This window comes from Malania oleifera, chromosome 3 (genome assembly GCF_029873635.1).
Source record: "Malania oleifera isolate guangnan ecotype guangnan chromosome 3, ASM2987363v1, whole genome shotgun sequence".
NCBI lineage: Eukaryota > Viridiplantae > Streptophyta > Magnoliopsida > Santalales > Ximeniaceae > Malania > Malania oleifera.
Genome location: NC_080419.1, coordinates 10,184,284 through 10,210,980, shown reverse-complemented (window position 1 = coordinate 10,210,980; position 26,697 = coordinate 10,184,284). Strand labels below are relative to the sequence as shown.

Here is a 26,697-nt window from a genome sequence, read left to right as displayed (position 1 = left end):
CTTCTGAAATGTGAAATTTGAAAATTATTAATTATAAAATGTCATATATTAAGATTTGAATCTATACAAACAAAAAATTATATAAAGACAGGTCCCACTATTTTGTCACAATGAGTCCTACATTCATTATTATTAAACATATGAAGAGTAGGACCCGTTTGCCATACGTTCATCATTTAAATCATTTTTATGAATTCTATAAACTTCCGTCTTAAATCTTTTTCAGACCTTTTGTTTTAAAAACCTCAACTTTTAAAAAGTTTTCAAAAAAATTAAAGCGCAAGAACAAATTTGAATACCTTAAGCTCAAATTTTACTTTACAAAATAAAAAACTTTCCTATAAAAGAGAAATTAATTGCATGGTAAATAAAAATAAATGCATGTTGGACCTTTTTGTATTAATTTTCAATAAAGAATAATAAAAATATTTGAAAGGGACTATTTTTTTCAAGTTGAATTTATAATCCATCGATCACAAGGCGTGTCTGGCCCTATCACCATGCCCAAATGGCTGCCAAAAACAAAGAAGAGAAAGGTTTTGCCTGATTATAAAAAATTTATGAGGTAGCCGACCAGAATCACAAGAAGGAAACATTTTTGAAATCCTAAGCTAAGCTAAGCTAAGGGTGAGTAAGTCATTTAAATGCTCTTATAGGAACTTTCCATCTACAGGGTCACCCACCACGTGATAGAGAAGGTTAAGACAGCGAAAGCTGAGGATTATATATATTATTATATAACACATGCTATCAAAATGAGATGCTAATTCTTGATTTTAGTACATTTCGATTCATCCATGTATCTACCTACTTCTGTGCAATCACACAGTAATACCGTAAATTCCTTGAAAATTATAATGAAAATTTCCTTGGTTGATCGTTCCCCGCCCACCTTTTACTTTACAGTTCGTTCCATAGTCCCACTATGACGGTAGCCAATCCGAGGCTATAATGCAGAGAACACGAGACAAAAGAAGTGACAGAAAAACATAGAGGGAGAGAGGGAGAGGGAGAGAGAGAAAGGGCCGAGTGTTCGTGAGGGCGTGCGAGCACTGCGGATAAAATGGGGTGAAGACGAAGAAGAGTAGGCAGCTGGGGATTACAGTTGTAGCTGCTGGTCACAACCCCGTCACCAGTTCTCTGTTTGTCTTCTTTTAATCTGTAAGTTGTTGATACCATTGAACATTCGGATTTGCAGAACCATTTTTGTCAGTTTTTGCTGAGACCCATCTGCGTATGGATTATGCTTTGTGTTCATTTGAACGGTTGCTGGACGTGTTCATGGATTTTCTTTTGGTATTTCAGCTTCTGGGTGTGGTTGATTTTTGCTTTTCATTTCAGGTTCCTTCTTGTTATGCCATTTGTGTTGATTATTGATATGGGTCTTGTTGATCAGGTGGTTTTGATGCATAATCTTTTGTGGGCTTTGGGAGATCGAGGTAACGTAAGTGGGGTGTTTGTGCTTTGCATCGCAGTGCTTTTACCTATTATGATCTGTTCTATACAGAGAAGACAAAATTCCTTCCGCGTTTTAGTTAGCCTTTTTGATGTCTTCTTCTTTAAAACTTGAAGATCTGGTTTTTATTTTGTTTCCTTGTTTTTTTTTTATTTGTTCCCGAATCAGCGTCCCTGATTAGTGATTTGGAAACTTTTCAAGCAAGGATTTGCAAATGCCCCGCAGTTAGTGGACTGTTGTTAAACTGAGAGCAGGTAGCCTGCATTTTAGTGGAGGTGTTTCGAGTGGTTTGGTCATTGGTGGCACTTTTGAAATAGCTGATTCAAGGTATCTGCAGTTCTGAAGAAGATCAATCATATTTTTACTTTATTTATTTAATTGTTCATCTATCTATTAATTTGTTTCTTTTATGATCTTGGTGTGTAGGTGTTGCAAAGCCTTTTACAGAATTTGATTGGCGTGGGAATCCATCAAAATTTTATTCTGGCCTGGATCCATTACCTGAGTTTTTATCACTGGTACAAGGACCAGGCTTTTGCAAGGTCTAAACCAGCTCTATTTTTGTTCATTGCTGGAGTCATGGCAGCCTTATTACAGCCAGAGTCAAGGCGTTTGTACTCTTGGTGGTGGGACAGCCACATTAGCCCAAAGAATTCAAAATGGCTTCAGGAAAATCTTACAGGTGCTGATTTTGTTCCCCAATTTTGGTTGTGTTCCATAATGTTTAATGAGTTTACATTTATTGCTTAACTCTCTTATATGTGTCTTTATTTTCTCTCTTTTGTTAAAAGGGTTTGTGCAAACTTACTGTAAAAGAAAGAGTAAGGTAGTATGAGGACATCATATCAACCAGAAGTTTCTTAACAGTGATTTGTAACTGTGAGTGTTTTGATCTGTCACCCTTTGATTCTAGGTAATTAATTAATCAGCTTTGGTTGAACATGATCCATTTATGGAGGTAGAAATCAATGCATGAACATTCATGAGAGTTTAAAATAAGTTCAGAATGGAAAAGTTGTGCACAAATGGACAATGTTTTAAGCAACATTGGGTGGACCTTTGACTAACTTGCAGTGAAATTAGTTCATAGGAATGTTTGGAAAGTTAACTATGCTTAAGGCTGAAGGTAAACTCAAAAAATTCAACAGATAATATACTGGTTTTGAAAAAACTCAAAAGACAGTAAACTGACCCATTCCCCTCTTGTTTTTCAAATTGTCCCTTTGCTGGTTTATTTCCCATAATTTCCTTTTGCTGAAGCACCTCAAATGTAGTTTTCTAATTATGAATTTGGATTCTTATGGGTGGTGTCTTCCTTACAGTGTAGTACGCATTTATGGTGGTTTCTTCATTTGTTGCAATGGGTGCTCTGTGGCTGGTCATGAGTCTTTTTCCTTGCTCATGTAAGACTCATGGTCGTGAAAAAAGAAAAAAGAAAAAAAGACATTCATATTGCCTTTTAGGGGGCCATTATGGTAGCAAGTTGCTCCTTCAAGAATTCCATTACTTGTTGGATCACACAACACCTTGAGAATTTCCATTGCTGCCCATTGCCAGAGAGCAAAGGGAAAGAATAGAAAAAGGTGTCTTGAGGAAAAGAAAATTTTTTTAATACATAACTCAACTCAACAAAGCCTTAATCTGAATTATTTGCACATATAAATATTACTACAAATGAAAAATTTAGGATTCAAATTTTGTGATGAATGTAAAAATGAAGTAAATAAGAAATATGTTGAAGAAATTTTAGTCCTTTCTCGAATTTTAAGAAGAGTGTGATATACAAATCAGTTATAAGAGATTCATAGCAAGCTTCGTTGGGAGAGTGACTTGAAGCAATGCACAATCTGAGCTGTTTAGTATGGCACATTGAATTTTTTTGAGCACATTGAAAAGAGATTTCTGTCTTAATGGGAAAAAAAAAAAAACACACGCACACAAAACAAAAAACAAAAAAAAATAAATTGTGGAGAGAATTGGATGAGATAAAAAGATGTTAAGAGCTGTATTAGATAAAAGATAGTCCCTAAAAGATTAATAAATAATAAATATCTGAAAGCCGTTGTATGTTTTGATGCTATATCCTAGGGGCATGTGCTGTTGCATGCAATCTTATGTGCTATTTGACTAGAAAATAATAATTTCCCTAGATGCAGCAATGGTAAGTGTTCTTAGTGAGAAATAATTCTATATGGTGTGATCATATATTTTGATATTCATCATAATATCATTCTAATTTTTTTAACACTAAATGATCTTGCTTATATGTTGCTCGGCATTAGTCCCTTTTGGGAACTGTTCTTTTGTGCTTTTCTTGTTTCTAGTTTTTCTTCAAATGTGGAGGTAGGATCATGTAATCTCCAGAGCCCCAATACTTGTTTTGTGCAGAGGGTGTTGTTGTTATTTATTAATTTATCTATTTCAATTTTGAAGCAATTTTTTCTTGTGTGTTCACCAATGGATTGGAATTATATTAGAAAACCATATTGATGACTAACAACGGACCGAGGTTCCTAAAATGCACTAATTTATCAAAATAACCAGGGCCGGCTCTTCACAATATGGGATTCTAGGCGAATGATTTAATTAGGGACCCTTAATATTTTGTTTAATTTTTATTTTTATTTAAAATTAATTTTTTTAGCTTTTTGAGATGCAAAATCACTAATTAAAGTTTTATATTCAAGATTACATTGAGACTTGAAAAAGAAAGAATTAAATTACATTTACTTTACTTTTCAAAATACAATTTCATTTACTTTTGAGATAGTGGAAAGTCAATGTATGGGAAGAGATGACATCATAAATAATGTTAACATTAAAAAAAAAAATTGGGGACCCCAACTTTTGAGATAGTGGGAAAATCAATGTATAGGAAGAGATGACATCATAAATAATGTTAATATTAAAAAAAAAATTGAGGGCCTCAAAATTAGCAAACTACTCAAATGGCCTTATGGTCAGGCCGGCACTGAAAATAACATAAGCAGCATTGCTCCCCATTTTTTTGAGAAGCAATATTTATTATCAATAATATCTGATTAATAATGATAATGAAAAACTCACGTGACTCTATATAATATCCAAGCATAAGCATGCCCTGTCGTGGGCCTGGTCAAGCTACTATTGTCGGCTCCAATATTCTCCTGTATTCACATTCAAAGTTGTTTGCAAATGGTCCTGAAATTATGTTCAATTTACTGCTGTAGGATTTTATCTGTTGTATTTGTCTAATTTCCACTTGATCATTCTGCCTCTACATGTTAGATGTCACAATGAAGTATGAATTATTTTTAACTTATGTTTTAATGCTTGTTAATGTTGTTTCTCCTTTTGTCTATCTTCTCTCTGGGCAATGCATATTAAATTCAATCCTTTTGAGGAAGTTGAAATCATTCTACTCTTCTATATGTACAAAGGATTGTTAGATTTGTCTGAATAGTTGACATAATGAGAGAGATAATGTTGTCAGGGTGCATAAATGAATGGAAGTTGTTTTTCTATCTACTTTGAGTAAAGCTGATTGACAGCTACTCTAGAGTGAAAGGACTCTAATTGAATCTCTCGATCTTTTATTGCATTGTTTAGTAATTGATTATTTCCATTGTTTCATTGCATTTACTTGCATCAAGAGAAAATTGCTTGGAATAAAAAAATATAAATTAATAAGAAATCTTTATCGAATAATTCCTCTCAAAAGTGCTGCCTTCAAAGATTTTCCTTTCCTTTTTGCTTCCTGGTTAGTCTTTTCTTGTTGAGATCACGATTGAATGACTACACTTTTGTTTTCATGTATCTCTCTTGTACGTTGGTCATAGTAGTCCAAGATTGATGTTTGAGAGAGACCGCTATCTCTGCTGTTCTTATTTTTTTACCACCACAGATATCTCGAATCCCAAGAGAACCATTGCTTTTTGTTCATGCAATTATTGCTTGTCTAGTGCACAGATCTTTCTCATCCACTAGTGTTTGTTTGTGAAAGAAAGCAAGGTCATAATGCTTGTCCATGAAATAATTTGTCAAGTCAACTGATCAATTTCCTTTTTCTTTTTTTTTTTTCCCTCTCTCTTCCTTTTTTTTTTTTAAAGATAAACAGAAACTGCTTCATTTGCCTCATGTTGTTAACTATAGTTGCATTATCTGTTTGAACAGATATGGATATCAAAGTCAAAGCAATGATCAAGCTAATTGAAGAAGATGCTGATTCTTTTGCAAGAAGAGCAGAAATGTACTACAAAAAACGACCAGAGCTCATGAAACTGGTTGAGGAGTTCTATCGAGCTTATCGTGCATTAGCTGAGAGGTATGATCATGCAACTGTGGAGCTTCGCCATGCCCATAAAACCATGGCAGAAGCATTTCCCAACCAAGTACCTTATGTAATGGCTGAATATTCACCATCTGGTTCTTCAGCCCCTGGAGTTGAACCTCACACTCCTGAAATGCCACATCCTATGCGGGCATTGTTTGACCCGGAGGACTTGCATAAGGATGCATTGGGGCTTTCATCATCAAATTTACTTGCTGTCAAAGGGAATGAGACTTTTGCAGAAGAATCTGATCATGGAATAAGCAAAAAGGGTTTGAAGCAGCTCAATGAGATGTTTGGGTCAGGAGAAGTGGTGCCACCAAATTTGAAGTCCGCAGAAGAAAGGATAAAGGAAGTTCTGAGTGTTCATGAAGTGGAAGAGAAAGAGCAGAGCTTGCAAGATGGATTCTCCCAGTTATCAAATGAGAACCAGAATCTCAAGACTCAAGTCCTTTCTGAGTCTGAGCGTGCAGCTAAAGCTGAAGCTGTTGTTCAAACCTTAAAGGAAGCCCTTGCAGAGATAAAAGCTGAAAAGAAAATTGTCCTCCTTCAATACCAGCAGAATTTGGAGAGGTTATCTAGTCTGGAGAAAGAACTAAATCGTGCACAAAGTGATGCCAGAGGACTAGATGAACGAGCAAATAAAGCTGAAACTGAAGTTAAAACATTGAAGGAAACCCAAATAAAATTAGAAGATGGGAGAGATGCTGGGCTTCTCCAATACAGGCAGTGCTTGGAAAGAATTTCTAGTCTGGTGACCACACTCTCTCTTGCTCAGAAGGATGCAAGTGGACTTAATGAGCAAGCTATTAAAGCAGAAGCTGAAGTTCAGAATCTGAAGCTTCAACTTTCTAGGTTAGAAGCTGAAAGGGACGCGAGTCTTCTTCAATACAATCAGTGTAAGGAGAAGATATCTGCTTTGGAGGATAAGATATTGCTTGCTGAGGAGGCCGCCCGATTGCTTAATGAACGAACTAACAGGGCTGAAACTGAAGTTGAATTATTGAAGCAAGCTCTTGTTGCATCAAAAGAAGAGAAAGAAGCCATGGCTGTCCAGTACAAGCAGTGCTTGGAAACAATATCTAAGCTGGAGAGTGAAATTTCTAATGCGCAGGAGGATGCCAAACGACTTAATGTTGAGCTTCTAATAGGGATGACAAAATTAAAGAATGCTGAAGAACACCGTGTTAAATTGGAGAAATCAAATCATTCTCTGCAGTTAGAGGCAAACAATCTAGCGCAGAAGATGGCGGTGAAAGATCAAGAACTTTTAAAGACGCATGAGGAGTTGGAGAAACTTCATATTTCTGTACAAAATGAGCACTCATGTTTTCTGCAAGTTGAAGCTACACTCCAAAGTTTGCAGAATTTGCACTCTCAATCTCAAGAAGAGCACAGAACATTGGCACTAGAAGTGAAAAATGGGCTTCAAATATTGAAGGACTTGGAGACGTGCACACAGGACTTGGAGGAAGATATCCAGCAAATTAACAAAGAAAACCAGAGCCTGAATGAAATGAACTTATCTTCCACCATGTTAATAAAGAATCTGCAAGATGAAACCACTAACTTGAGGAAGATGAAAGAGAAACTTGAAGAAGAGATTGTGTTACAAGTGGACCAAATTAGGGCACTCAATAAAGACGTCCACCATCTGAAAGAAGAAATTGAGGGCTTTGACAGGAGATACCAGGCCTTATTGGATCAAGTAGAATCAGTTGGTTTGAGTCCTGAACACCTTGTTTCATCTGTGAAGGCCTTGCAGGATGAGAACTTAAAGCTAAAAGATATCTGCAACAAAGACAAGGATGAGAAAGAAGCTCTTTCCAAGAAATTGGAAAACATGGGGAAACTGATGGAGGAGAATGCTGCTCTGGAGGGCTCCCTGTCAGATATCAAAGGTGAGCTGGAAGAAGCAAGAGGGAAGGTCAATTCATTGCAGGAGTCTTACCAGATTCTACTTGGAGAAAAATCCATTCTTGTTGCTGAAAAAGCTGCCCTTTTTTCTCAGTTACATATTATTACTGAGAATATGCAGAATCTCCTGGAGAAAAATTCTTGGCTGGAAAATTCTCTTTCTGCTGCAAATGTTGAACTTCAAGGTTTGAGGACAAAATCAAAAGGCTTAGAAGAATCCTACCAGTTACTCTACAATGAGAAATCCAATCTTCTAACTGAAAGAGACACACTGATCTCTCAGTTGGAAAATGTAGAACAAAGATTAGGAAACCTCGAAAAAAGGTTTACAGAATTGGAAGAAAGATATGCTGGTCTAGAAAAGGAGAAAGAACTCACAGTTCATGAGGTTGAAAAACTACAGGTTTCCCTTTGTGTAGAAAAACAAGAGCGTGCCAGTTTTATGCTGTCAAGTGAGGCCCGATTGGTAGCACTGGAAAACCATATCCATCTTTTGCAAGAAGAAGGTAGGTGGAGGAGAAAAGAATTTGAAGAAGAACTAGATAAAGCTGTGAATGCTCAGGTTGAAATCTTTATCTTGCAGAACTTTATTCAGGATATGGAAGAAAAGAACTTCTCTCTGTTGAACGAGTGTCGGAAACACTTTGAGGCATCAAAATTTTCAGAAAAGCTGATTTCAGAGTTGGAGCGTGAAAATCTTGAACAACAGGTGGAATTGGAATTCTTGTTGGATGAAATTGAAAAGCTGAAGGTAGGGATGCATAAAATATTTAGGGCTCTTCACACTAATTCAAAAGATGGGCATGAAGGCGAGATTGAACAAGAACAAACACCTATGCCACATATTATGAGAAATATTGAGCACATGAAAAGCTCTCTTTTGAGAATTGAGGATGAGAAACAGCAGCTGCTGGTGGAGAAGTCTGTTCTATTTACTCTAATTGGAGACCTGAGATTTGAGAGCACAGAACTTGAGTCAGAGATGAAAGTCATCGATGAAGAATTCAGGAGTATGAAAGAGCAGTTTGAAATGCTGCAAAATGAGAAACACACACTGCAAGAGATGACTGTGCGGTGGAGATTGGAAAGTAGCCAGCGAGATCAACGAGAAGAAGGGCTGAAGGGTGAAATAGAAGGTCTACGTCAGAAGCTGATGGATTTGCAAGGGGATTACATTAGATTACAGAATGAGAATTCCAAGGCAAATGTAGACAAGATGTCTTTGTCGAAGGACATTTTAGATCTGAAGGAGGACAAATGCTCGCTCGAAGAGGAAAACAGTAATCTTCTCCAGGAAGCTCTCTCTTTTGGTAACCTTTCTTTGATTTGCAAATGCTATGGGACTGAGAAAGTGGTAGAGCTAGAAGCTCTTGCTGAAGATCTCAACAATCTCCATGGAATTAGCAGTGATCTAAGGAATGAGGTTGCAATTTTAGGGAAGAAGTTGGAGATGAAAGAAATGGAAAATTTACATCTTAAGGAGTCCGTTGATAAGTTGGATAAGGAACTCTATGAATTCCGAGATTTAAATAATGAGCTGAATCATCAAATTTCAGTTGGAAAGGACTTCATGTGCCATAAGGAAAGAAAGCTTTCAGAGGTAGAAAAAAAGCTCCAAGATACATGCAACTTGAATGCAGAATTATCTAGAACTGTTGACGGACTGAAGTGGGAATGTGGAGAGTTGAAATTGGTGAGAGAAAATTTAGAGAAGCAGATTCTTGAACTCTCTGAACATAGCTCAAATCAGAACAATGAAATTGAAAGCCTTCATAAAGTGAATAGAAACTTGGAGTCTGAAATAGGTATATTACATAAGGAAATTGAAGAATGTAGAATCAGGGAACAGAACTTGAGTTCAGAGCTGCTAGGAAGAAGCAATGAATTTGAACTGTGGGAGGCTGAGGCTGCAACATTTTATTTTGATCTTCAAATCTCTACCGTGCGTGAAGTTCTGTTTGAAAATAAGGTTCATGAGCTTGCTGGTGTCTGTGAGACTCTAGAAGATGAAAGTGCTTCAAAAAGTGTGGAGATCGAGCAGATGAAAGAAAGAGTTAGCCTCTTGGAAGGTGAAATTGGAGGATTGAAAACCCAGTTATCTGCATATGTTCCTGTCATTTATTCTCTGAGAGATGATATAGCATCCCTCGAACACAATGTCCTTACCAAGACAAAGCCCAATACAGCTGTCCTTCAGGAATCAGAGGTAATCTTTTTTCATTCAAAATATTTTAACTTGGCTATTGATAAATTAGCATTTTGAGTTTAGCTTGATATATTCTGTTCTTGACCTGAGCTTACTGCCAGTGTTTTTAAAATCAGACTGGAAGACTGTCTGGTTTCTGACTTTACCCTTCCAACCAGATTTTATGTTTAATATTTAGTATTCAAAAATTAGTTTATATGTGAGTTTGCGCGCACACACAAATATATATACTCATGCAGCCCAGTGAAAATGTGGTCTACTTTTTTATTTGTTTATGGTTTGAATGTCTGAGGATCAAATCCTCAGAATATGCGCATAAACACATAGGGTCAACTGGTCAAGGTAATCATATGTACAATTTTTAACTTTCTCACAGGAGGGCATATGGGTGATTACAGATTCCTTGCTCTTCTGACTGATCACCTCCAAGCAGCAAATTTTTATTTTTTTTCTTTGAATGCTTTATGGTATTAGCTGACAATGGAAAATTCAGACTTCTGGGTAAGGCGGGGTTGGGGAGAAATAATGGCTGGAGATTTTAATGTATTCTTCACCATGTCAGGCACACAGGAGATTGGAAAGTAAAATAGTGATTCGTGTACAGAAGGTTTAAAAAGAGGAGAAGAGATTTAGGCCTTACAAAACAATGCATCTGAGGAAATCGGGCAAAGTTGCTTGGAAATCATGGTATTTCCATAGGATTTGCATGAAAAACACAGTGCTCTTCAGTTCTCTCATTTCTCTCGAGTCCTTGACCACTGAAAAGGATTGTTCTCTCTTTGGTTCGCCAGTTTTTCCTACTGGTTTTTAGATCCCTCAAGAAATCCTATGAAACCAGAATGAACATGAGAAGCTCCCACTACAACCAGTTGGACCAGCCAACCGAGTCCAGTTTCAAACATATTACTTAGTATGAGCTCTTTGAGACTCCAGAAACTTTTCTATATTTTTAAGTTCTGAGAACTCAGTTAACCTAATAATTTGACTCAGAATTAGAATTGCGCCACTGAGCACTTGGAATTATATTGAAATGTGAAAGTCATGCAGGACCAATTGGCACAAGAGAGGGATGGAGGAAATATAGCGCAACTGATAGGAAAAATAAACAAAGTAGAAGAGAAAACAAAAATGAAGACATGACTCGACTAGGGCTGAAATGTTCAATTTTCAATCTGTCCTTCATGGTCGTACATCAAGCTTTACATAGGCTTTCTTCCAATATGAAGTAAATAATCTCTAGACAGATCAAGCCTTCACATAGGTTTTCTCTCTACTAAGTAAACAATCTCTAGAAATTAATATCATATTAAATCCCTAAAAATTAAAGCAACATATAGTGTAAAATCTTTAAATCATAAAACCCTAGATAATCTATTCGCTTATAAAACTTGTTAGATTTCCACTTTACATAAAAGCGTAAGCTTTTAGGTTGTGGGCCAACAATGTATATCAAACTTTAACACTTCGCCTCATGTGCAATTTGACGACACGTGGAGAGATGAACACACAATAAATAACACCCATTATAGGGAATAAATAATTTTCAAATATCATAAAATAAATGTGGGCAAGGAGCCTTGAACCCAGGACCTCCTGGTAACCAGCATTGATACCATGTTAAATTACCACTTTACCTAAAAACTTAAACTTTTAGGTTGTGGACCAACAATGTATGTCAAGCTTTAACACCTACTATCAAATAGGGAAAATCTAAAAAATAATAGACTACAAAATTGCCCAAAAATTTCCATTTCAGGCCTTGAAGCTCATGTTGCATCATTCTCCCCCGGTTGATATAAATTTGGCCTCAAATATGGAATACTAGGAAGAATGAAGACCTTAATTGCCAAACAAACTTGCATTGGAACTATGTAATCCGCATGCTTCACGTACAAATATGAATGCAAGGGGGTGGAGGCATTGAAAACTAACTTATCAGGAACGATAAAAGTCCATGTTTACACAAAAATTTATGTGGTTTGGCAAAGCCTACATCCACGGAAGTAGTGACGCACAAATTTCACTAAGGAAATCAAAATGTACACAATACACTTCTCTAATGATCATCTCTCTCCTCAAAATATGCTCAGATAACATATATAGAAGTTCCTCGGAGGTTTTCCCCTGTTTGCCCAACCACTCAACGTTCAAAAATTCAAAATTCAGAAAAATTGCTGCAGCCTAGGTGTCTCTCGTCGACGAACACAGGGCCTCATTGACGAGGCCAAGAAGACCCTTCGTCGACGAATATAGGACTCTCGTCGACGATGCCAGAAATTTGAAATTTCCTGCTCTCGGTAATTGTTTGCCGACGAGCTTCAGAACCTTCGTCGACGAACCTATGCTGATCCCTCGCAAACGAGCATAGGCCCCTCGTCGACAAGTCCTGCTGTGATGCCCCCTTCATGTTTTCCCTCCTTCTTTTGCTTATAAAAACAGAAGTATAAGAGTCATAAATAACAATTTCCACCTTTGTGATTATACGCCCCTTAGGAGAATCTCAAAAACATGAACTATTTCTCTTTGAACTTAAAAACGCTTGCTTGGGTATGTCTCCCTTCTATCACTTGGAGACATGGAGTAAGTCCAAGCAATGCTTGAACTTCTCTAAAATTACTGATTTGGTCAAAATATCTGTTGCATTATCAGATGTGTGAACTTTCTCCAACACAAGTTCACCTGAAGCAATCAATTCCCGAACTCTGTGGAACCTCAGATCAATGTGCTTGGTCCTAGCATGGTATACTTGATTCTTCGCCAAGTAAATGACACTCTGACTATCACAATGCTGCCACACCATCTTGCTGTAACCCCAGCTCTCTGACTAAACCAGTAAGCCATAAGACTTCCTTTGCAGTTTCGGCAACTGGCATATACTCCACCTCAGTCTTGGACAATGCAACCAGAGACTATACCATGGAAACCTACTAGTCCTCCTACAAGGGTAAACACATATCCTATTGTAGACCTTCTGTCATCCATATCTCCAACATAATCTGCATCAACAAACTCCATAACTGAAGGACAATCTTGTTTCTTGCCAAACATGATGTCATATCCCAATGTATCACGCAAGTATCTAAGTATCCATTTGACATCTTCCCAATGCTGCCTTCCTAGATTAGAGAGAAACTTGCTCACCTTGCTTACCGCATGTGCCAAATCTGGCCTCATACATACCATGACATACATTAAACTCCCCACAGCACTAGCATAGGGGACCTTTGACATGTCCTGAATATCCTCATCCGAACTTGGGCAATGTGCAGTAGACAACTTGAAATGATTCTCTAGAGGTGTACACACCGATCTTGCATCAGCCATGCTAAACCTCTCCAACACCTTCTGCACATAACCGCCATGAGATAACCATAATCTCCCTGCAGTCCTGTCTCGGCGAATCTCCATCCCAATTATTTTCTTGACTGAACCAAGATCTTTCATGTCAAATTCCTTATGCAACAAGTTCTTTAACTGATTCAACCTCAGTTAAATCTCTTGCAGCTATCAACATGTCATTGACGTGCAATAACAAGAAAATAAGAGAACCATCCTTAAGTTTATGTGAAGTTTATTCACATAAAAGCAGCAATCATACTCACACCGTTTGTAGCCAATCTTCATCATGTACGAATCAAACCGTTTATACCATTGCCTTGGAGACTATTTCAGCCCATAAAGAGACTTCTTCAACCTGCAAATAAAATTTTCTTTTCCTGGTTCAATGAATCCCTCTGGCTGTACCTTGTAGATTTGTTCCTCCAAGTCACCGTGAAGAAACGCTGTCTTCACATCCATTTGTTCCAAATGAAGATCGTAATAAGCTACCAACCCCAACACGACTCCGATAGAAGTATGTCGGACCACTGGAGAAAAGATCTCATCAGAATCTATCCCCTTCTTTTGTGAGTATCCTTTTGCCACCAACTGTACCTTGAATTTCTCTCCTTCTTTTTCTGAAATTGCTCCCTTCTTCCTATACACTCATTTGCAGCCTATCGGTCTCTTCCCCATATGGAAGCTCCACCAAATCCCAAGTTAGGTTCTTTATGTAATGATTCCATCTCCTTAATAATTGCTCTCATCCACCTATCTTTCTCCTGGCCGTGCACTGCCTCTTGAAAAGAAGTTGGATCGTTGCAATAAGTAAGGACAGCATAAGATACTAACTCATCAAAATCATACCTTGATGGAGGCCTGATAGTGCGTCCTGATCTTCATATAGGAACATCGTCGACTTGCTGGTTTCCCGAGCTAGAACTCCCTGCAATCACAGGACCATGATTATTTTTGTTGCCCTGAGCTTCCAACTCCACCTGCACAGCATGTTCATCACTGCTCCAGCCTTCTGGCTCCTGTTTCTGTTCATCAAACTCTTGAGTACGCTTCACCATAGCCTTCTCATCAAAGACTACATCTCTACTGATCACCACCTTGTTTGCCACTGGGTCCCATAGTTATACCCCTTCACACCCTCTGGATATCCCAAGAAGATGTAACGACGAGACTTCAGGTCAAGTTTAGGCCTCTCCTCACTAGACACGTGGACATAGGCTGGACACCCGAATACCTTCAACTCGGAGTAGTCTACTGCATTTTCGGTCCAAACCTCTTCCACCACTTTACCCGCTAGTGATGCCCTTGGTGATTGGTTAACCAGAAAACAAGCCATACTAATTGCCTTGGCCTAGAAGTTCTTTGGTAGCCCTGCATTCAATTTGAGACACCGAGCCCTATCAGCAAGAGTCCGGTTCATCCGTTCTGTCATACCATTTTGCTGAGGTGTCCGGCAAACTGTAAAATGTCTCTTAATGCCCTGCTCCGCACAAAACTCCATAAACCGAGAATCAGCGTACTCTGTCTCGTTATCCGACCTTAAATATTTGATTCTCCTCCCTGTCAAGTTTTCCACTTCAGCCTTCCAAATCTTAAACTTGGCAAACGTACTAGATTTGTGACGCATGAAGTAAACCCAAACCTTTCGTGAGTAATCATCAATAAAACTCACATAGTATACATGTCCACCCTTTGATGCAACTCTAACTGGGTCCCAAACATCTGAATGTACATAGTCAATAATTATTTTCGTCTTGTGAGTAGCTGATATGAATTTTGCCCTGTTCTGTTTTCCAAGAACACAAAATCTGCAGAATTCCAATTGACATGATTATAAACTTTTCAACAACTTTCTCTTATGTAGTTCTTTCATGCCATGTTCTCCCATATGCCCAAGACGCATATGCCACAAGATAGTCTCATCTAATTCAGCATCCATGGTTGCAACTCCACCTACAACGGTTGTAACGACTTGACCCTTTACATGGACTCAGGTGTCACTCACATACATCAAATACCTATACCTGTTCAAGATATGGAAACAACCCGCCCTAAACAGGGACATACGGGTGTAAATCATACATAATTATGATGTAAATGTTGCGGAAAAACATAAACATCCATTGGGATTACTACTAGCCTTATACCAGAGTTCACTAATACATCCATAATTTACATACATTCGGACTTAGAGTAATCGTCATATTACAACCCTCCAAAAAGGACTTTCTTCAAGTTTAGCACAAAATTTAGAAACCAAAATAACTTCCCCAGTCCCTTTATCTACTAGGACCGACGCACGGACGGACCTGAAAACAAAGGTTGTAAGATAGGGTGAGACACCTCTCAGTAAGGAAGGAGTTACAACAGTGTGTGACTGCATACATGCATATTTTCATTCAACATCTGGAATATAAATCAAATATTTTCAATACAGTAATGCATCAGTTATATCATTATTCATATTATAAAATTCCCACATCTGTCTTTCGACTATTTTATGATTTATCAGATGACCAACAGTAAAATATCCCTATAACCAGTTTTACCCCGTGGCCCGGGTTGTGCACTAATACTCGTCCAATGCCCTGTTCGTGCAGGCACTGTCGAGTACCTACTTACGATCCGACTGCCTCCATTGGCCCAATATCAGCTAATGGTTTCACCCTGCTAGCCGACCATCTTGGTACCCACATCGTTTAATACGTGTGGTTGCACGTGTACATCTAGCTACGATATCGCGCCATATCATATAACAGTAGTTTATTTCAACTCTGCAAAGAAAGTATTTTTCAACCCTATATCAATAGTATAGAAATAATCCCAGCGGGTTCAAACCGGCATCTTTCCACTCAGTTTACCCCTCTTAGTTTACTGATGTGGCTCGGTGTATCACCGGCCTTTGTTTATCATATTGTCAGTATAACAAATTGGAATTTTATTCCCATATTCTATATCAGTAGTATAGAAAATACATTCATTTCCATTTCAACATATATCACACAAGTTTAATACAAAAACCCGCTAAATGATAGAAATTCAATATACATAGTTTAACTAAATAAATAAAGGAATCGAGCCTCTCCTACTATAGTATAAACACAAATAACGATGTTTGTAAAATTTGGAGATCATACGTCGAAATCCTTGTTTTTACCAAAAATCGTAAAATCGTCAAACCGGCATTTCTACTCGGTAGAATTTCACAAATAAGCAGTTAAATCATACATAATAACGTAAACTAGCTTTTTAGCGGCTTAGTTTTCCAAAATAACTGTTGTAATCAAGTTCCCCTTACCTTATACTCGAAATGAAAGTTCGTATGAAAACGGTCCAAATCGACAACCCGAGATCCCGAAAACCTAAAACCACATAACATAACCTTACTATGTTTTCTGCTGGTTTTCTACTGCTATCCAAATATCCAATCAAAATTAGGATCAGATTCCTACCTCGATTCTTGGGAAAACCCGAAACTCTCTGAAACGACGATCCTATCCACTAAAAGTGTAGAGTTTCCTCTTCTGATCCACGCAGTACCCTCCGTTTTTGGAAATGGACGACGAACGGCGAAGGATCTTAGCGAGAGAGAGAGAGAGAAAATGAGAGAGAGAGAGAGAGAGAATGAGAGAATGAGAGAGAATAAGAGAATTTATAGAATAAATCCTAACTTAGCCCTTAAGTAATCTATATAAATATCTTTAGATTATCTCCTCCAAGATATTTATATATAAATTTCTCAAAATATCTCTTTTCAAAATATCTTCTCCAAAATATCTTTTTATTTATTTATTTATTATTATTATTATTATTTTTTTCGGGGTGGGGTTACTACAACGGTAGTTCCCAGCAACGTGTAAATATTTTCATCCAGTTTCTGCCCTTTCATCACAGTCAGATTACCTTTCCATACCGTCAAGACTCCACCTCTGGACTTGTAATTAAAGTCATTACAATCCAAAGTACCAAGAGATATCAGACTTTTTCTTAACTCAGGTATATGTCTTACATTACACAATGTTCTTACAGCACCATCAAACATCTTTATCTTTACATTTCCTATGCCAACGATCTTGTAAGAAGCATCATTACCCATAAGAACTGATCTAGAATTTACTAACCTATAAGTGCTAAACCACTTCTTGTTTGGAGTCATGATAAGAACATGCCTAGTTAAGTATTCAAGAGTCCGTTAGATTATCCGACTCTGCTGAAATTGATAGAACATCATCATCCGTTGAATCCTCTTCTTGAATAATATTCACAGATTTAGAAATCCTCTCATTCTTATTAGCATTTTCCTTCTTCCAATCTAGACACTCCGGTTTCACATGCCCCTTTTTACCGCATTTATAACTTCGGATTTCCTTCTTCTTCTTGGATTGATTCCGGGATTTTTGATTATACCTATTTTTAAGCATTCCTTTGCCTCGCTCATTACAACTCTTTATCATAAGTCCTTATCCTTCATTACATATTTTCAATCTTTGATGAAAATTTAACAAGGCACTTGTTACTTCTTCCAAATCAAGTGTTTCTTTTCCCTACGTAAGAGTGGTCACAAGATTTTCGTAGGTATGAGTTGAGGGCAAAGAATTTAACAGCATCAAAGCCTTATCATCCTCATCGAACTTCACATCAACTCAAGATCACTTATGATCTGATTAAACACATTGATGTGTTGATCTAGACCAGATCCTTCTACCATCTTAAGTCAATATAAATGCTGCTTAAGAAAAAGTTTGTTATTGAGGGATTTAGACATATACCGACTTTCTAACTTTCGCCAGATAGCCGTTGGAGAATCTTCCTCCATCACCCAATAGAGAACTTCGTCGGCCAAACACAAGTGTATTGTTGACGCTACCTTTGCTTTCAAATCTACCAATGTTGTCTCAATTATTCCTTCCGGTTGAGTATCAAGCAATGCTTTAGCCATTCCTTGTTGCACTAGAATATCTTTCACTCTCCTCTGCCATAAACTGAAGTTTCCAGTTCCATCAAATTTGACAACGTAAAATCTTGCAGAAGACAATCCCGATGTCATAACAACTAAGCTCTGATACCAATTTGTTGTGATATGGATCGTATAATGAAGATGCATAGCAGAGTAAACAACAAGAAGTAAATGTAAATAACACACATACAACCAGAATAAGATCAACACAAAGATTTATGTGGTTCGGCAAAGCCTACATCCATGGAAACAATGACACACAAATTTCACTAAGGAAATCAAAATGTACACAATACACTTCTTTAATGATCATCTCTCTCCTCAAAATATGCTCAGATAACATATATAGAAGTTCCTCGGAGGTTTCCCCCTATTTGCCTAACCACTCAACGTTCAAAAATTCAAAATTCAAAAAAACTGCCGCAGCCTAGGTGCCTCTCGTCGACGAACACAGGGCCTCGTCGACAAGACCAAGAAGACCCTTCGTCGACGAATACTAGACTCTCGTCGACGATGCCAGAAATCTGAAATTTCTTGCTCTTGGTAATTGTTCGTCGACGAGCTTCAGAACCTTCGTCGATGAACCTATGTTGTTCCCTCGTCGACAAGTATAGGCCCCTCGTCGACGAGTCCTGCTATGCTGCCCCCTTCATGTTTTTCCTACTTCCTTATTTGCTTATAAAAACAGAAGTATAAGAGCCATAAATAACAATTTATGTTTCTGGTCTTGTGCTCAATGAACTTATGCCCCTTGGATGGCTTAATTTCTGCAATTTTTACCTCCAAATGTTCCTCTATTTCTATTTCTTTGGGTTTATAAGTCAATTTTGGCATGTGCTTTATGCCCTTAGATTTTGTTGTTCATACAACTGGTTGTACAGGATCAATAAGCATCTCCAATCTCCACCAACCTCTCCTTTTCTTCTTACAATAAACACTTTTCGGTATAACCACATTGTGAGTTTTAACAATATCGGGTTATTGCTTAGGGTCGGGTCACTTGGTCATAACTATGGCCTCTTTCATTTTCATATCTAAACAAGACTCTAGTTCAGTCAGTTGAATGCTAATGTTAATGATTTCTTTCTTGAAATATTGTACATCCAGAGTTCTCCATTCAACAAGAGTACGTGGATATCTCTCCAGATCTTCAATTCAAACACAACTCGCTGAGTCGACTAAAATTGGTCCTTGGTCACCATGGTTGTTGGCAAGGACTGGGTATGGATGATGACAGTAGGGATGCAAGAGTGGTGGTGGAGTGATGACAACAGCATTGAGGACGAATTTGAGGCTGTGAGTTAGGGATATGGGAGGTTCTCACATTCAATGGCACTCAGATATGGAAGATGGAATAGCCACAAGTATGTGATGTTGGAGATGTGCAGCAGACAACTAGCAGAGCTGCAGCCATTGGTGGTGAGGCTTTGACGATGATGCTGCTCTGCTTGTGGCTCACAACTGAAGTGAAAGGAGATTCTGGTGATTGATTTTGGAGTTGTTAAAAATCTGCTAGGGTGATGGCTGCAGCTGTGATTACGATGGCTAGAGATTCAGCTATGGCTGCTCAGACTTGACTAATGGTTGTTCGATGGTTTGGCTGGCAGTGATGAATGGTTGTTTGATGATTGGACTAGTGGTTTGTTGATGGTAGCGATGGAGGATCAAGATGAGGGTCTGATACCAAATTGATGTAGGACTGATTGGCAAGAGGAATCCAGGAAAATAGAATTAAATAATAGGAAAATAAACAAGAAGGTAAAAAGAGATGAGAAAAATGAAGACAAAACTCGATTAGGGCTGAAATGCTTAATATTCAAATCTGTCCCTTGTGGTTACACATTGAGCCTTCGGATAAGCTTTCTACCAATTCTAGATAAGTAAACAATCTCTAGGAATTAATGTCAAATCCTAATTTATGAAACATAATACCAAATCCCTAATAATTAAAACAAAGCATCAATATAATATCTTTAAAATCATAAAAAAAAACCTAGATAATTGTAAAGCCCTAGTTAATCTTTAGTTTATAAAATCCTATTATAAAATAGAAAAAATCTTTAAAATAATAAACTACAAAATTGCCCAAAAATCCTAAAACTGCCAAGCATTACCACTGCAGGCCTTGAAGTGCATATTGCATCAGGAAGTGTTGTATATTTTTTTTCCTAGCTCTATGAGTGAGTCTATAGTTGTAGCATTTAAATTACCACTCTTTCTTTCACTGGCTGAAGGTAAGATCATTTTTCAATTCAATACATGATCTTGCTTGAAATGTCTAATTGTCATTTTGAAGCATCCATTTTACATGATGAGCTTGCGCATCTCAATGCTATGAAAAACTGAAAAGAATCATTCCATTGCCACCTGGTTTATGAATGCACTACTAAAGTGCCTTTGAGAATGTCATATAAAACTCTAGGGCCCGTTTAGTTGTGCAAAACAGTTCTCATTTCCAGTTTAGTTTTCTAATTTTTCATTTTTAGAACACTTATGAAATAAAAATAATAAATTAACAACAATCAAAAGCTTTGGCACTATTTGCTAGTGGAAATAGTTCTATGTTCCATTTCTAATTATTCAAATAATTACAAAAATGCCACCTTGTTTTCCAATTTTCTAAATTTATATAGAAAAGTAGGAAAATCATCTATTTATTATTTTCTAAATTTTTAACTCTGTGTATGAGAGCATCTAATTCGGATCTTGGACTTCAATTTGTGTGGATTATGTATTCAATTGCTTCCAAATCCACACAAATCCAAATTTAAGTCCCAAAATCCATGATCCTAAATACTACCTTATATAATTTTTGAAAAGTTGAAAAACAAGTTATCTTTTTTATAATTATTTTGAAATCTAGGAATAAAAAATGAAAAAGAACTGTTTTGCACATTTAAACAAACTCTTTATTTGCATCTTTTTAATACGAATCTTGACAAGCTAAAAAAATAAGCTATAGTTTTTATAGTTCCTTGGAAAGCTAAAAAATGGAAAATGGAAAATATTTACAGGCCCCAAGCTTTCTTAAGACTTTTTTCACAGTTTAAGTTGTTGTGGAGCTTTCAAGTTTTCAACCATGCTGGTGTGTGTCTTTTATTTTCTGGTTTGTGGTTTGATAGTGCTAGTTTATGTATGATTGAAACGTCTTTTACTGAACTTCTTCCATTTATATGCAGGATGTGGAACTGGTGGTTGATTCTCATCAACGAAGCTGTGAAGCTCACAAAGATCAAACTCATACGTTATCAGATGGAATTTCACATTTGCAGAAAATGCAGATTAGGATTAAAGCAATTGAGAAGGCAATTGTGGAAGAAATGGGAAGGCTTGTAATGCAGGAAACTTTAAACACAGACATCGAACTGGAAACTGCACTTAAAGAGACCGGAGAGTTGAATTCTAAGAACACACTACATCAACAAAAAGGCAGCCAAAACAAGAGGATCATGCCTGGGGTTGAGCTCAGTGGTGACTCACAGAAGAAAGAACCTGGAAGAAATGGAATTCTGATGAAAGATATTCCGCTTGATCAGGTCTCAGATTGTTCTTTCCATGGGATAAGCAGGAAAGGTACAGGTGGGGCTGATGATCCGATGCTGGAGTTATGGGAAACTGCTGAGCAGGACTACATCCTTGATCCATTAGTGCACAAGACACAAAAGCCAGTGTCTACAATGGTGGATAATGATATTGTTTGCCATCAGTCTGAACATATGGAACAGGAGAACAAGAATGCCTCTTCAGAATTACAGATTGAGAAGGAGCTTAGCATTGACAAGATAGAGGTATCCAGTAGCATTGCATCGTCAAATCGAGATGGAAACAAGCAAACTATCTTGGATAGACTTGCTTCTGATGCTCAGAAATTGCAGAGTCTTCAAATGATGGTGCAAGATTTGAAAAGGAAAATAGAGGTAAACAAGAAGAGCAAAAAAAAGACTAAGGATGTTGAATATGAAACGATAAAGGAGCAGTTGGAAGAAGCCGAGGAGGCTGTTGTGCAGCTTGGGGATATCAATTGTCAATTAACAAAGAATATGGAAGAGAGTCCTTCACCCACGAATGAAATGGAATCAGCAGATCTGGAAGAGGTTGAGAACACCCACATGAAGAGAATATCTGAACAGGCACGGAAAGGGTCTGAGAAGATTGGACGATTGCAGTTGGAGGTTCAGAAAATCCAGTATGTTTTGCTTAAACTAGAGGATGAAAAGAAAAGCAAAGTGATAAATAGATTTTCTGAAGGCAGAACAAGCATTCTCCTCAGGGAATTTGTTCATGGCAGAGGAAGCAATGGAAGGCGAAAGAAGGCCTGCTTTTGTGGGTGTTTGAGACCATCATCCGGTGAACAGTGTCACTGAAGGGTATAGTTTAATTGTCTATCTAGGTCTATTTTCTTGGAATGTTGTTTGTGTTGTGTTATAGAGACTGTTTCTTGGATTATTTTGAAGAAACAAGTCTCCCTACTACTTCAGACAGAACTGTAGGTAGGCCTGAATCTAGTCTAATAAGCCCTTGAATTGGCATTTTTAGCTTTTAGTTGTGTCAGCTGTGTCAATATTCTTTAGGGAACTCAATGCAGCACAAAGTTTTTTTTTACATTTTTGGCCTGCATCTCTACTTGTGTATATGCTGCACTGCTGGCCATCCAGCAGAAGTTTCAGGGATCAAGATATTGGCACATGCTAACACCTTTCTTGCCTCCTATTCAATAAAATTGCTTCTGTCAATGTTTTTCCTGCTGCTGCTTACACTTCATTTTCAACTCTCCATTGTTATTAATTTTTATTTGGGAATGAAAGCACTTTCCTCTAAACGTCATTAGAGCAATGCATCTTTTACTCACCCCAAGAAAAAAACAAGGTAGATTCTACAGCATCTTGGTTTATGTAGGTTTGCTGTAGATTTGTTGTTTATATAAACGTTGATTTGGTTGCTATTTTTCAGTACTTAAGAATGGAACGGAATAGAATGGAGTTGGTTTTTCTAATTTTGCATATTCATCATACATTTTTTCATTATATTCTATTCACATTTCATTCCATTCTAGTGTACCAAATATTGGATAAATTTAATATTCTAAAACTACAATAAAAAATCTTATTACCAAAAATACCAAAGTCATTCTAAAAAGACTACCAAATAATTTCAAATTTATACACACTTAGGTTAATTTTGATAGGAGTTTTGTTTGAAAAAATAAAAAGAAATTTTGTTTGGAAAAAAAATAAAAGATTAAAAAGAAATTCATTTTCTTTGCACTTCTTTCTATATTAAGTACCATCAAAACTAAACGTTTGTTCCAATATGGTTAAAAATTAAGGTTAATGATATGTAAAATCAATTTTTTGTTCTTTCATTTGTTATTATTTCATTTTCTTTCTCACTAGCCAAATATAAAAATGTGAATTTTTTTCATATTTTCTATTTGTTCCCTATATTTTCTAAATTTCAAATGGAGCTTAATCGTTATTAAACTTGTGCTAATTATTTTAGTTGTCACGTAGGAGGTTAAAGGAGTTCATTTGGAAAGCTAACTATGTACATTATCTAATAATTTATTTGGTAAATAAGAATTGAGTAGAATGGAATTATATATTTATCGTGTAATTTTTCATAAGATGAAGGCCTTGAAATGGAGAGCAACCACAAAAGAAAAAGCAATGCATTGCTGGTTTAATATACAGCATCAATCTTACTCCTCTTTTAGTCATTTTCAGAACCATATTATTGTATGATTTTAAAGGAGGATTGAGAGGCTGCAAATGAAGGCAACACTGAGATGTCAGGGTATGAAAAATATAAATGACTGGATAAACTAGTTGGTGATAATTTAGTGAAATTTTGTTTGGAGGTTTATGCTTCCCAACGGTCGGTTTTCAAGTGAGTTCTTATCGTAAATGTGAAAAATATCACTAATGTCTAATAACTATGTAAGATAACATGAAGTCCTCAGCTGATTCCATAATTTGACTTGACTTCCAAATTTCTCACAGAAAATGGTAAAAATGAAATACATTCCTAAAAGTAATACAGATGTTATTATAAATGTGCATGCTATTACTTCAATATTACTAAACCCCAGGGTTTATAAATGTGATTTACAAAAGATAAGAGGAGTTAAGTGTGATCCTGCCAAATTTCAGGAGTCGATGCATTTATTTTTTATAATATGACCCAACTGGGCATTAATTTTGAAATTCCCTTCTTCCCCCCACCCCTTATGGTCTAACCTGACGAAAACCATGCTTTTACTTGTAAGAATAGGATAGAAAAATGCTGTAATACTGAAAATTTGCTTCAAGGCAGTCATTTTCCTTAAAACGTTATTTGTTCCCACCAAATTGGTGTGTATTGGGTCAACAAATACGTTTTCAGGATACAATGAAATCCAGAATATGAGCTGATATCAGTTTACGTTATATACAAACAAAAACTGATCACAAACACCCTTAAGGTAATCTGAACAAATTTTATGGAATTCTATCTCTGCATATAATAGAATCCAGATTTTAGGAAGATAAAATTTGTGGAAGTTTTATGTAAGCAAAAGAATGAGAGAATGATGAATTTTCTATATATTTCGTGGAGCTAACTTTGTCTTTAATGTTGAAATATTTTCTAAAATATACGATTTTATTGGTGGGTTTTCAAAGTCTTCCTTTGATGAATTTTCTAAAGCATTTAAAGTTATGTGGGTTTGTCCCACATTGGGAAAAGTGGAAAAGGAAAGGTCATTAATAAATGACAAGGTGGAATAATCTCTTAAAATTGGTTTAGAGAAAGTGTTAGTGTGTACTCTAGTGCACCCTTTCGCACCGTCCGCACACACATGCACACATGCTAGTGTGTACTCTAGTGTACCCTACCCCGCACATGCGCATGTGGCATGGGCTGTAGGGTGCTAGTGGCGCATTTAGTTAGCGCACAAGCACTTAGTTGAGGAGCTATCTCCTAGGATTCAAAGAAGCAAAACCTTATAATAGATTCTACTGTAGCATCAGAGTTTGTGACTTTAACTTCTTGTAGAAAATGATTGTGGTACTTTTGTGTTTGAAAATATTCAAATAGAATAGGAACAAGTGACTAACCCTATCGAGTACAGTCGACTTACCCATTTCTGTGTTTGAAAATATTCAAACAGAATAGGCACAGGTGACTGACCCTATTAGGCACAGTTGACTAACCCCATTCTGACGTTCAGAATACGCTGATTTTAAAAGAGCACGGGCAACTGACCCCTCGAGGTTAGGCTACTGATGCGTTAAACAACGCTGAACGGATGCAACCTTTCAGAACTGATGCGACCTATTAGAAAAGGCATGATTTTGTATATATAAAGACAAAGTTAGCTCCACCAAATATACAAGAAAATTCATCATTCTCTCATTCTCATTCTTACATAAACCTTCCTCAAATTATATCTTTTTCAATTCTGGATTCTATTATCTACAAAGATAGAATTTCAGAAAATTTGTTCAGATTACTCTAAGGGTGTTTGTGATAAGTTTTCGTTTGTGTATAACACAAACTGATATCAAATCATAATCTGGGTTTCATTGTATCATGGAAACATATTTGCTGACTCAATACACACCAATTTGGTGGGGGCAAATAACGTTTTAAGGAAAATAACATTATAACATGCCTTGAAGCAAATTTCTGTTCTGCGGCATTTTCCTTATCTTATTCCTACAATCTTAAAACGTTATTTTGCTATGGCTGGTTCTTCAACCTTACGAAAATTTGCTGGAACTAACAGAAAAAATGCACTTTCTACTTGCGGATCTCAAAGTGGTGTATGTTCTTACCACTCCCAAACCTACTGTAAACGAGAATGAAACTTTGGCTGAAGGATGTGCAAGGCTTAAATGGGAATAAGATGATTATATTTGCAAAGGCTATATTTGTAATTCAATGTTAGACAATCTGTTCGATCTCTATCAGAATATGGCTACTACAAAAGAGTTGTGGGATGCGCTTGAAGCTAAGTATCTCACAAATGATGCAACTAGTAAGAAATTTCTGGCTAGAAAAATTTTCAATTATACCATGGTTGATAATAGGTCTATTGTAGAGCAATTTCATGAAATTATGCATATCCTTAAACAGTTAATCAACATAATATAAAAATGGATAAATGCGTTTATGTTTCATCTATTATTGATAAGTTACCTCCATCCTGGAAAGATGTTATAAAATCTTTGAAGCACAAGAAGGATGATATGTCTCTTGAACAATTGTGCCAACATTTCCAAGTTGAGAAAGTGTTTAGGCAGAACCTGAAAGGTGCAGAATAGCATACTTCCAAAGTGCATATGATGAAAGAAGGAGGCAGTTCTAAACAGTCTCAACATCCTAAGAAAGGGGATCAGAAAAGGAAGTACAATTCTATCAAGAATCAAAATAGGAAAAAGAAAGGTTCATGCTTCCATTGTGGAAAACCTGGACACTACAAAAGTGAATGTCATCAAGAAAAAGCAAGATGAAACAAACTCTAACAAGTTTGTGAC

General features: G+C 36.8%; 1 protein-coding gene across 3 annotated transcripts; it reads left to right on the top strand.

Annotated features, from left to right (window-relative positions):
• Positions 1 to 612: 612 nt before the first annotated feature.
• On the top strand, positions 613 to 22,923 carry LOC131152434 (protein NETWORKED 1D). 3 transcript variants are annotated; one of them, XM_058104312.1, is made up of 7 exons: positions 613 to 627; positions 907 to 1,161; positions 1,397 to 1,439; positions 1,625 to 1,783; positions 1,883 to 2,138; positions 5,609 to 9,888; positions 21,361 to 22,923. In XM_058104312.1, the coding sequence occupies exons 5-7, from the start codon at positions 2,036 to 2,038 to the stop codon at positions 22,543 to 22,545; spliced, it is 5,568 nt and encodes a 1,855-aa protein (XP_057960295.1). In that variant the 5' UTR covers positions 613 to 627; positions 907 to 1,161; positions 1,397 to 1,439; positions 1,625 to 1,783; positions 1,883 to 2,035; the 3' UTR covers positions 22,546 to 22,923. The 3 variants fall into 3 exon arrangements, with proteins under 3 accessions (XP_057960295.1, XP_057960293.1, XP_057960296.1); XM_058104310.1 differs by having other exon boundaries at positions 627 to 698; XM_058104313.1 differs by lacking the exon at positions 613 to 627 and having other exon boundaries at positions 758 to 1,161; positions 1,397 to 1,444.
• Positions 22,924 to 26,697: the final 3,774 nt, after the last annotated feature.